Raw genomic sequence first — 12,256 nt, forward strand, 5'->3', positions numbered from 1 at the left:
ACATTAGAAACACTACACATGACATGTACCGGTTCATAAAACAAAATAATGAGAAAGACAGCACAGGTGTCGGGATTAAATCAACAATTTACAACGCAAAATAACAGAGATCTGGAGTGTAGTATTATCACAGCTGTCTGTCAAGAAACACAAGTGCACTTTCTACACACACACACAGTCATGTGTCAATAATTTGAAATTTCCTCAAACAGGAGTTCTTATTAGGAGGCACAAATCAATTGCACCTGAAACACCTGAAAAAAAGGAAGCTTATCATCAACAAAAACAGTTTCTTCCAGTTCCCCTCCTATTTCCTCAGAAAATCATTTGGAGTAAAAGGACCCCTGATCAAAATGCATTGCCTCAGCCTCTAACCATTTCCACCTACTGACACTACAGTGAGTTAACACAGCAAAAAAAAAAAAAAAAGACCAAATAAATAAACAATGAGGTGAGATGCTCTTCATTCGAGGCTTTAAATAAACAACTCATCTCCTTACGTCTCTGCCAGAGCTGAGGGCCGCCCCCCTACCCTGTGGTGCTTAACGCTCATGCTAACAGCCAATCCCACGCCGGTGCCACGTTGCTGGGTCTCATATCAACATTGTCATCAACGCGAGTCAAGTGGAAGGTAATGGAGAGTGTCTGTGTCAATTTGGCTTTCTCACACTCCGCCTCTCGCCCCTTTCCTCGTCATCTGCTCTGATTTTAATAATCCCTGTCAAACTCCAAACAGCTCCCCGCACTCCGCTCGGCTTCTTCGCTGCTGCATACAGTCTATGCCACTCTCTCTGACAGGGCAGACAGGAAGCTCAACATTCATTTAGCCGGCACAAAGGGAGGCCTGTCCAGCTGGACAAATATTATTTTCCTCCTCTGACAGTCTCACCAGTTAAGCTTGTCCTTTATTATTTCTGCTTCTCTTCTTCTCTCTTACTGTTTCCCCTCATCATCACGCTCCCTCTGCGCCACTGTCTGAGAAGGGGTCTATACGCAGCCATTTATTGAAACTGTAGAAGACTTTAAATCCATGGATTAGGAACTCAACATTTTAATTAAATGGACTGAGCAAGACAGTGTGTGTGCATGCACTTTTGAATAGTGTTCATTTATATGTGTGCTGTCTACACCATACTTCTCTTTATTTTTATGAAAGACAGACAAACAGTTGGGCAAAAGGTCTGAATGTGTATACTGTATGTCTGCTGGGTGTCTACCTCCTGGTCTACCAACCTATCATCTGTTATCTTAAGCATGAGTGTGGACATGTAAGTGTGTGTGTGTGTCAGGATTCTCCAAGCAGCACACAGGGCCTCATTAGTACTAGACTTTAAATCATCTGGTCTCCATTGTCTTGTCATTAGCTCTTTACAAAGCAGATGTTGGAGGAACCCCTGTGTGTTTCACAGTGTTGCAATAGGGACAACTGGGCCAGGCGCTGAGACGCTGCCTGCCTGAGACATTGACTCCACAGCTATTAGAACAGGCAAAGTAACACACACACTCACACAAACACACAGACACAGACACTTTTTTCACACACATCACTGTCGTATCTCTCTTGCTGCTGCCTGTCTACCCCAGCTAGGCTAACACACAGGCCCATTTACAGTAATGAGTTTGTCCTGAAATATTTAGCAGCACATCCCCCAGGCCGCCGCTTTAAAGCCACTTAGAGCATGTCAAGTTAAAGTCAACATTATTTTAAAGGGGGTACCTAACAGTCTGCTGTAAAGGAAACATAATAAATTAAACAGGTTCATAATCTAAGATCACAATACTGCTGAGAACTGTCTCATGCATGCCCATGGGGGGAGGATGGCTTCACTGTTACTGTGCAACCATGTGGTCCTGCTGCACTGCGCTGCTTTTGACTGATTTTCTTCTTTGCAATAAGTCCTGTCTGCTTAATAATGGTTATCTGGTAGTCTCATCAGATTTGATCTAGTGATATTTCTGCTCAATTTAAGAAGCACTAATCTTGTTAAAATATATTGGTCACTTTTTGTCTTCACTACAGGGAAATATGTGGACATAATATCTTCTTAAAATATGTTGTTTAATATGTTGTGTGACTGTTCAAAAATTGCAGCGCAACAATTCTGCATCATCATAACAAACGCCTATGTGATTAGCCTACACTGAGGGAATGCATAATACATGACTTAATCCTACTGCTATTACTTGTTGTTGCTGTTTTGTGGAGTTATCATCATCATTCACCAGTATTAAAAGTACCTGAGCAATGAATCAAATACAACTATTGAAAAACAAGACAATATCGTTACACTAGAGCAGTTCACTTTATACACACATAGCTTGTAGCATCTCAAGGGTCATGATTTCAGCTAACTTAAATACACATATCCTAAACATGAATGAATCTGTCAGGTAGAAAGTAAATCGATACATCGTAAAGTAGTTCAATAGGGTTGCAACTAACAATTATTTGCATTCAATCAATAAATCTCTTATAAGTGATACATGTTTCTGTAAAATGTCAGATAATAGTGAAAAACACCCATCTCAATTTACCAGACCCTTGAGTGAAATTGTTTTGTCCAGGCAACTGTCTGAAACCATAAGGTATTTACAATAATACAATATAAAACACAGAACAGGAGATATTTTGTGACATTTGAGAAGCTGGAGCCAGCCAATATTTGGTATTTTTTATGTATGATTTATCAATGAATGATTAATTGATTGTCAAAATTGTTGTTGATTAAGTTTGCTAACGGACCAATGTATAATCAACTAACCCTTTCACCAATAGGGCTTAGAAATGCATTTCTTTTTCTCATTTGGTACATCTGATTTACACTAAATCTCATAACAATTTTTTCCCCCCCCTATTTGTTGGTATCCACAGATACACAGTATTTTGATAGGTGTAAGCAACGCATCACGGCTGTTGACTTTTACTTGCTTTTCATGGTGGTGTTTTTGTGACCCGACTTCGCTAGCCACATGCAGACCTTAGATCAGATTGTTTAACTGATTAATCATTTCATCCATAGAGTGTCAGAAAACAGTTAAGAAAATGTCCATCACAATCTCTGAGACCCCCTATTAAAATTATAGAACATATCTTGTTTTGTCCAACCAACAGAATGAACCAAAATGTATTAAATTGACAATAATGTAAAACAGAGACTTGCAAATCATAACATTTGAGAAACTGGACCCAGCTAATATTAATATTCTTTGTTTCACTGATTCAAATGATGAATCAAGTTGCCTAATGATTAACTGGTTATCGAAATTGTTGTTGATTATAAACAAATCATTTATGCATCAGGGCTTGGTAATATTTTATTCTCATAGTCATTTCCAGTATATTCTGGTGTTAACCATAAACATAGTTTGTAGATGAGAGAGAGACCTTGGACTGTAAATGCAGAGCTGTTCACCTGTTGGTCGTGGTATTTGGCCATGTGACCAGACACAAACAGATCTTTTACATCACCGCAGCTAGTCCTTGCAAAGCAACGATGATTTTGACAAGTCGTCTGTATCTTTTACAAAATGTGGTGGAGTCACATGGCACGTATGTAAACATCTGCATTTGATTTCGTGTTACGTCAGCGACAACACATGCATGATTTGTGTAACGCCATCTTACCTGTAACAAGCTCCTTTATATTCGTTTCGATTATATGTTAATCCGTGATGGGTAGGGGAAAATGACCAGCGTCATTTGCAGTCACTCATTGTTGACATGTGTCAACGAAAGGTATTTGTAGCGATAACAAAACAGTAAACCGTGACAATTCAACAGCAAACATGTCACCACGTAATCTAATTATATAACGTTAATGACTGTCACGGACAGCTTATCTGTCGATGTCACCTGAGCAGTTTTTGAAACAGCCGCGCAGTTTCATAAGCAGCCTTTCTGTTAGAAATCACGTTTCATTGTTATCGAGCGATCAAATCGTTCCGTTAATCAATCAGTGCTGTACGCTATCCAGTTATTGTGGTTATATTTCCGGGAACAGAAAGCGTCCGTGGCAACAACCTGGAAGTAGCTCTATGATAACTTCCGCTATATGGAAGATTCCAACTGACAAACCAAATGGAGAGGGGGGATCCCTCCATGGTGACGGAAACAAACGTGAAGCTTTCTAGTAATAAATAACATTTTACATGACACACAACTTTGCTACATTCGTAAGTCTTTTCAATCGAGGATATAATTGTTTAAAGGTTGCTAATGCGTACAAAGCACATTATTAAATTGAAGAATCTCCCTTCCCGTCAATAGTAAACTATGCCGTGACGCTGTAAATAATGGCAGTTTGGCGGTGAACTCCCGTAAGGCGCCGTCACTTATCGACGATATGTTAACAGTAATTTGCGAAGTTGAACACTTTGTTTGACGAATCAGCCACACACTGGTACAAAACACTGCTCCCGGTTCTGGACCAGTGTCAAAGCTTTGGCGCGCCCACTGGGAGGACACAGAGTCATCATCGGGGGGTATGAGAATGATACCTGAGCAATCAGTTGTGTGTATAAGACAACTGGAAATTAATAACAGACAACGCAGATTTTTGCCAATTTAGTCAACTGTGAGACTGTAAAGGTGCAAGGTTATTAAAACAATTCATGTGGCAGAACGTTTTAGTCGACCCATATTGTTTTGTTTACATGCAAATAACTCAAACTGTGTGATTTACTTACCAATCACCACTTAAAATGTCATGATGTGTAGTTCAGACAATTCAAATGCTCCCCTCCATGTTAGCACATGTTTCCAGTAGTGTTAACTTGCAATGAAAGCAATGCAAGTCAAGCAGTCAAACAAGAATTGTAGGATTACTTTCTCCAGTGAGTGAGGCGACCTTCCTTAACTTGCTTTTTATTTATTTATTTATTTATTTTTTACTTAAACCCAGTTTTCTTCGTTTTCCTTGTCAGGATGGCGAGCTGCGCTTATGTTTTCCAGATCTCTGGGATCAAAACCCATGATAAGAAGAGAGTTTTGGTCCAGGGAATCCACCAGCTGGGTGGAAAATACATTGGTGGCTCAGTGAGTGGAGATCCCACAAAAGACATTTTAGAAAAAGGCAGATGCACTTATTTAGCCAAATAAGCCTGCAGCTTCTGATTAATCTCCTTTGTTCTTATGTATGTAATGATTATTTAGTCTATGCAATGTAAAACAGGTTAAACAAATGTCCTTCAAACCTTAACCAGAGCCCCGACAGTGGTGCTGAGCAGCAGTTCCTCTTTCTGTTACTGTAGTTTTTTTAAAACCCACTGATGAATCACTGGTTTCATCTTTTGCTAATGTATCATTAAAGAGTTTTATTCCATTACTGTATTTACAGTTAACTTTTAAAAAGGTAGGTCTAATGTTGGATAGGTTATGTAAATTGCCCCCTCTCTGTTGTAGTTAAAGTCTTTTAATTGCAGTTTTATTCTCACAGGTGGGGTTGGGAGACAGTTTGTATAAAATAAGACGATGTGATCATCCCAACACAAGTCTATAAATAATAATATCAAACTGTAATAACATCTAACAAAATAAGTTAAGTGTTTGTTTTACACATATGAATAGGTTTGCCTTAAGTAACACATCACAGTGGAACACAGTTATGTGTAACAAGCACTAAGTGGATGATTTTATTATATAGGAGTATCTTATATGTATAACATGAAAACCCAGGTCTGGTTGTATGCCATTGTGTGTTATATCCTCTAGGTCTACCAGCAAGCCATCACCCATCTCATAATCCCTCAGGTTTTGTCCAGCGAAAAGTTTTTGGCAGCCTGTGCTGCAGGTCAGTCATGATGATTATTGTAATGATGATGATGGATGTTCAAAAATAATTCATATCTGATCACTCTGACTGACTCCCTTTCATTGATTTTTGTGTAATCCTACCCCCCACCAGGAAAGTGGGTTGTCACTCCAGACTACGTGTTGAACAGTGTAAAGAATGGGTCCTGGCTTGCAGAGGAACCCTATGAAGTAACGATTTCCACAAGGGCCATGTCTGCCTTCAACCCTGTCAGGCAGTGGAGGGAGAAGGTGGCCAGTGGGAGGCTAACAGGGGCCTTCCAGGGCTGGACGGTTCTTCTCATGGTCCAAGAGCCCACACGGAGGGCCATGTTTAAACGGTGAGGTGTCATGCAACAATACTTCTATGCTAAATACACCACAGATCTCTGTATGTAAAATGTTGCAACGTTTGATGCTAAATGAATCGTACTTTAATATTTTACAGGCTCCTAAAGGCGGGCAGGGCCAAAGTATACCACTGCCCGCCTCCCGCTCATACCTCTGTCACTCATGTCATGGCGAAACCCATCACAGAGGACTCAAAATCCCACAATGCGCCATGCTACCCTGTCAGCTGCATTGTCCAGCACCTCTTTGGGGTAAGTCAGACTAATTTACGTAAAAGAGCTGGTCTTGATTGATTATCAGGCTTTAACGTTATATGTGGTAGGGGTGTGCAAGATGTATCGTCAACAATAATATCTAAATTGTTGACATTATCGAGTAGGCTACATCACTCACTTTGCAAAATACTATCAAAAACAGCTTGTCCACGCATTCATTGCGTCATGCATGCAGTGTATAAGATAATATAAGATAGTGGATAAGATGCATGCCTTTGTGTGAGAGACCCGGGTTCAATTCCCACTGTGACACGTCCACCAGTGTGTCCCTGAACAAGACACTTAACCCCCAGTTGCTCCAGAGGTGTGCAACCTCTGACATATATAGCATTTGTATGTCGCTTTGGATAAAAGCATCAGCTAAATGAATTAATGTCAATGTAGAACACTGACACCACACAATCTACGTCGTTGGATTGAATTGCTAGACGTGGATCTACTTCACTGGCATGGAGGTGGTTGGGTTTGGCTTTAAAAAGACGTGTGTTTCTCAAAAGGCGTCATTCTGCAAACTATGTCTAAAATCGGTTGCCGTTAAAGAACACGAACTAACCACCGCACATGAAAAGCTTCAGGAGTCAGCTGTCCATGACTGGCCTAAACCAGCAAAGGTACCTGCAGAAAAACAAAGTCCAGTTCACAAACCGCTACGCTGATGATGACAGAATCTAAGCAAACAGCTACAACATAACTCACGGCTACAAACTTTAGTTATACAGGCAGTCAGTACTTTAGTCTTAAAGGCTTTTGTTTGGCTCGTGATTGGTTGCGCAAACCTGTTACTTTAACAATATGTATTAAAGCTTTGTTTAAATGTAGGAATATTGGCTAGAAAATGGTGTCGAAAAGTCAAACAGTTCTTTCTTTGGCAGAGCAATTGTGTGGATATGAAGTTCAACATAACAGATGATCAACCAGCAGAGATGATGAAGGCCAGTTTTGTTGATGTTGACTTCTCTGAACTGGAGACAGACCTCAGGGACTATGTCGTCAAACAGCAGGTGTGTGTATGCGTGTGTGTTTATTTGATTGTGTGAAAGCATATGTTGTAGAGAAGCACTGATATTTCTAGTCATCATTGAATAAGCTCTGAGTTGGTCTACATTCTGTTCACATGAATGACCCTTGGCTGTGTTGTATGAGTTTTCCATTGTTAATGGTTTTTTTGTTTGTTTGTTTTTTTGCTAAAGGGCCGGCCGAGGCTGTGCTTCCTTGAATTTCTGGATTACCATGACCCGCACCGTCCACAGTCCCAGGTAGACATGCGTCCACCCCTCATCACTACCATACGTTTCTAAAATAACTGTGTTTCATCAAGAAGATCAGGTCATTCAATTTCCTTTATGTCATACATTTCAATGGAAAGTGACATCTTGAGCAAGGGCGCATCATACTCAGGTCACAGATTTAACCACCACTGTCAGCTGATCTGAGAGTTTTGATTGGCAGGCCTATTAAGAATACTCTCCACTGTCCTGTCCATACCTTACCCAAGTGGATCCCCATCAGATTGCTATTATAAGTGCTCGTGTATTTCCGTTCTATACTTTCTGAAGCCAATGACAGACAGTCAGAAATGACCCCCAGGAACTTTTGATGCCCATTCACTTCCTATTTCCATTACCCTTCTGCCCTCTTTTTTTCCCACTCGTCGGTCTCTTTGAGTGCAATGTTTTCTCCTCCTTTCCATATACCTCTTTTGTTTCATCGCTGTTCTTTTATTCCTCCAGGCAACAGGAACAGACTTCAGCAATGTTGGCAGTATGATCGAGTGCGGTCTCTTCATTGAAGCCTTGGACTCAATTAGAAGTGCCGTGTTCCCAGGGCTGCTGCCACCAGCGCCATATCTGGTCTCCCTCTTAGAATACGCACAGCAGGTAGGGCCAGAATTACCAGAGTATAGAAATTCCCACCTGCCACTGCATGAGCCTCAGGCGCTGCATTTACATTGCATTTTAGCTTTCTTTTTGGCTGTCATTGGACTAAACTGTAATTTGACCTGTCTGTTTGCTATGTCACAGGGTAACGCCACAACTGTCTTTCTGAGAAGTTTCTGGCATGTCATGTATAACCTGCTCCTTACCAACCCTCCCTGGCTGGCTCCCAGCACGGTGAAAAAATATTTTACCCTGGTGTTGCAGTGTCCTCGGTGTAAGACAGGCCTGTGGCCTTTCCTAGAGACCGCCATCAGGTAAACCTGAAACAAGAGATCTCTTGTCAAATGATTCCCGCAAATAGTTTTAACACTTTTAAATTTTTTAATGTGAGGAAACAGACACTCTTTTCTATTAAGAGTAACCACACTATGTAATTAATGAGCACTCTTGATATTTATTGAGAATCTAGTATTTTATAAAATAATTTTTATTTGTGTGTGTTCCTTCAGTTACTGCCTGTCCAGTGAGGTCACTTGTCACCCACTCCCTGGACCTGCCCTGCCAACACTGTTACATTTTTATGGTGACCTCCTGGCGTTTTCCCTCAAGCTCTTCCAGGGGGAACTCCACTCTGTCACCACCAGGTAACAGCTTGCATATATATACAGTGTGGGAGATAGAGCAGTCAGGTTATAGTCTTTCTGTTTCGTCAAAAAAGCTCCTAATTTTTCTGCCATGGATGGAGTTGTGAGTTACCCATTTCAGAAATTTTATTGTAGCTTGTCAGAAGGATACGGCTCATATTTATTACAGCTGGCTAGAGTCTATTTTTTAAGAATTTTTCAATTTGGCCTTGTCTGTATTTATTTAAAAAGCAAACAGTTATTTGCTGATAGTTACTAAAGTGCTTGTAATATTGACTACATATTTCATTAAATGTTTATGCCATTGTTCTTCATAATTAATGTTAATTTTATTAGTTACATTAGATGATCTACCCTTCATTCAGCCTTTCTCTGGCTCAGGGACTTTGTGCTGCCTGAGGGAACAGGAGTCTCTCAGGCTTCAGCTTCAGGATCTTTGCTCTATGGGACCTTCTGGACTGTGTGGGAGCGCTCCACGCTGTTGTCCCGAGCTGTGAAACAACTAACCCAGCTCTTGGTACAGGCTGCCATCGAGGTAAATATTGTAGAACTTGTGCATGGTTATTGTCATTAGACGGTGTGTTACATTGCCCAAACAAAAACTGAGTTACTACTCTCAGAGCTAACTCCACACTGTCATGTTGTTTATCTTCACTTAAGGACTATGCTGAGAGGGATGAGAAGCAGAAGCTGCATTTGGCGGACACCCTGCTGGACCTCCTGTCTGTGTTGGTGGAGTTCTGGTGTCAGCAGCACTTTAAACTGAACCCGAACCTGGTGGAAAAGGGCCTAAAAGACCTAGCAGAGCACTTTGCTGTTATCAGCCAGGGTATGGAATAAAAATAGATAGACTGCAGAATAGGAAGAATATCTTGAAAAAGGAGGCAGGGAGGCTGTGTTGTTGTGTTGTATTGTTTTGTTGGCCATAGGCTCATATGTGCCCTTTTTAATTGCAGTATGTGTGTTTCACAAGAACACAAAAGAAGTATAAATTTGAATTTTCAGCTGCTGCTCCTTTTTAGAACTACTGCACCAGAAAATAGAATGTGCTATGAAATACATTATTTACATTTTCACACATAGTGTGTGTGTGTGTGTGTGTGTGTGTGTGGATTGTTTTTTTTACATGGTGTGGTCCTTGGTTATATATTTTGGTGAAATTGTATGCATGCACAAATATTTTCTTGAATCTCAAATACTGTAGTGGGTTTATGTTGTGAGTTGTAGCCAGTTTGTGACAGAGCGGTAATGTAGCTGGTAGAGTTTTGCAATATAAACATCTAAAAACAGAGGCAAACTTGCTCTGTATAGGACTGTGAGCTGCACTTTATCGGAGGTGCTAAAGTTAATGTGTGTGGATTTGTGGTGAGATTTCTGCCTGATCACAAGTGTTTTCAGTTTTGGTTTTCACCTCCTTGTCTCATCCTAACATACAGTCCCAAACAGGCGTTCTGTGTTTGTCAGACGTTCTGAAGGGGGATACTGCCATATCAGCAATAACTTCATGCACAGTATAGGGCAGGTAGACTTAAAAATAGTATGAATTCTCATTAAATGACAAAGTTATTCTTGTAATGTGCAGAAAAGTTTTGAACATGAGCAGAAAATCTGCTGTAAGAGAGGTGCTATTAAAGTTTGAAATTGAAATTAAAATGAATTAATTTATCATTAAGTTGAAAAGGTGCCACAATCACAGGTAAAGAGGTTAAAGGGAAGACTAAATCATGCATGCATGTGTGCTGACTCAGTAGGGATGATGCATGATAATACTATTTTCCTGCAGATTTGTCTCCGGTGGTTTTGGCAGAGCTGGTCGTCAGGATTCGCTCTAACAGACTGAAGTTGGTGATGGCCGATGCCATATTCAGGAATATCTGCTGCAGAAATGGATTCACAATTGGAGATGAACCCCTCTCTCTCAAGAAAATGGTGTGTGCGAGTTTGTTTCTTTGTGTGCGAGTCTGTCTTTTCAATTTCCCGTAATGGGAAATCGAGGGAAAAAACAAACTCATTTCTTTCGTCAGTATTGATTTTGCCATTGACAGGCTTTGTCATAATTTGACTTGTGACTTTTGTGTGAATCACAACATGTGCTTTCATGTGCTTAATTTAGTAAGTCATGAAGACATGAAATGATACTGTGAAAAATGTAAGTTTTGTATCATATCAAATTGTAAGTTAACACAGTAAAGATGTAATAATGAAATAAGATGGTAAAAACACATAAAACACAGATGTTCTGCATTAGTTAACTTGTCTGTGTGAAAAGTGGTATAGATTATATTACAGTTCTCTGCTGCAGAGACAAAGATGGCTGATAAGTTCTACCCATTATATTACGTTGCAGTAGAACATCTGGATTTCTCACTCATGGTTGGTGTCTTTGTGCCTCCTCAGTCCCTAAACACACACAAACATCCACGTGCACTGTCTAAGCGTGTGTGTGTGTGTGTGTGTGTGTGTGTGTGTGTGTGTGTGTGTGTGTGTGTGTGTGTGTGTGTGTGTGTGTCTGACTTCTGACAGGTGCTATCCTACCTGCCTGCTCTGGGGAGTTTGGCTCAGAGTCCCACCGGTGCTCACCTCAGGACTGGACCCACCTCCCACAGCTGCACCAGCCATGGGACCAGTCGCGGGTCAGTTACACATAGCTGTCTGTCTATACCATTGTTAGTCTCTCTCATGCACATGTTCACAAGAGCCTGAAGAAGAACATGTGAGAACATACATGTGGAGATGGGGGGCTGTACAAGGGCCAATAGTTTAGTCTGAGAATCTAAATACATTTTAGACCAACCTGAACATATTTTTGAACCTGCAAGTGCTTTCTCATTTCATGGTCTTCATTTTAATCTACCAAACCTCAAGTAAATATACTTTTTTAAAGTTTAAAGATCACCCTGGGAATTTGAAATGGCAGTGTGTGCAGTTCATTACAAGTCTATTCAGTTCAATAGGCCTTTTATTAAATAAAAACATGTATATAAACAGAAGAATTGTGCTATTTAAAAAAATACAGATAATTAAAATAATTGGGAAAAATTATAATAATAATAATCTGTTATTATTCTGTTGCTCTTCTCTCTTGTTCCCACTCTTGTAACTCAGTATTTTAAGTAATTAAAAAAAGACTTAGGCCACCTGCCTTAGAATGAGATAAAACCTAGTGTCTGTGTCCTAATGCCTGTTTTTGAGAATGTATCAAATCCAGCCACTACTTTCTCTGTCAGTGAGGCTTGTAGCTTCCCCAAAAGTTGGTTTCTTTAAGGCACAGTGCACAAAATGAAACAAAAGTGGGTGTAACGGCATACATGTTCAGATTTC

At 40.3% G+C, this 12,256-nt stretch overlaps 2 protein-coding genes across 2 annotated transcripts in view; one reads left to right on the forward strand and one right to left on the reverse strand.

Moving 5' to 3' along the window:
- The window catches only part of kiaa0825 (KIAA0825 ortholog), a 123,134-nt gene extending 119,131 nt beyond the window's left edge, over positions 1–4,003 (reverse strand). The window contains exon 1 of the mRNA XM_038704328.1: positions 3,626–4,003. The gene's annotated coding sequence lies outside the window, so the exon portion shown is untranslated. The remainder of the gene's footprint in view (positions 1–3,625) is intronic.
- Positions 4,004–4,299: 296 nt separating this feature from the next.
- The window catches only part of slf1 (SMC5-SMC6 complex localization factor 1), a 30,210-nt gene continuing 22,253 nt past the window's right edge, over positions 4,300–12,256 (forward strand). Inside the window, exons 1-14 of the mRNA XM_038703640.1 lie at positions 4,300–4,482; positions 4,924–5,035; positions 5,711–5,789; positions 5,904–6,129; positions 6,237–6,390; positions 7,287–7,415; positions 7,605–7,670; positions 8,145–8,291; positions 8,436–8,605; positions 8,801–8,935; positions 9,317–9,470; positions 9,596–9,764; positions 10,719–10,864; positions 11,459–11,568. Of these exons, the coding sequence (XP_038559568.1) occupies positions 4,925–5,035; positions 5,711–5,789; positions 5,904–6,129; positions 6,237–6,390; positions 7,287–7,415; positions 7,605–7,670; positions 8,145–8,291; positions 8,436–8,605; positions 8,801–8,935; positions 9,317–9,470; positions 9,596–9,764; positions 10,719–10,864; positions 11,459–11,568 (1,796 nt within the window). The 5' untranslated portion in view covers positions 4,300–4,482; position 4,924. The remainder of the gene's footprint in view (positions 4,483–4,923; positions 5,036–5,710; positions 5,790–5,903; positions 6,130–6,236; positions 6,391–7,286; positions 7,416–7,604; positions 7,671–8,144; positions 8,292–8,435; positions 8,606–8,800; positions 8,936–9,316; positions 9,471–9,595; positions 9,765–10,718; positions 10,865–11,458; positions 11,569–12,256) is intronic.

The sequence above is a fragment of the Micropterus salmoides genome, unplaced genomic scaffold, assembly GCF_014851395.1.
Source record: "Micropterus salmoides isolate LMB-PRFRI ecotype aquatic unplaced genomic scaffold, ASM1485139v1 Ms_hic_scaffold_7, whole genome shotgun sequence".
NCBI classification, from domain to species: domain Eukaryota; kingdom Metazoa; phylum Chordata; class Actinopteri; order Centrarchiformes; family Centrarchidae; genus Micropterus; species Micropterus salmoides.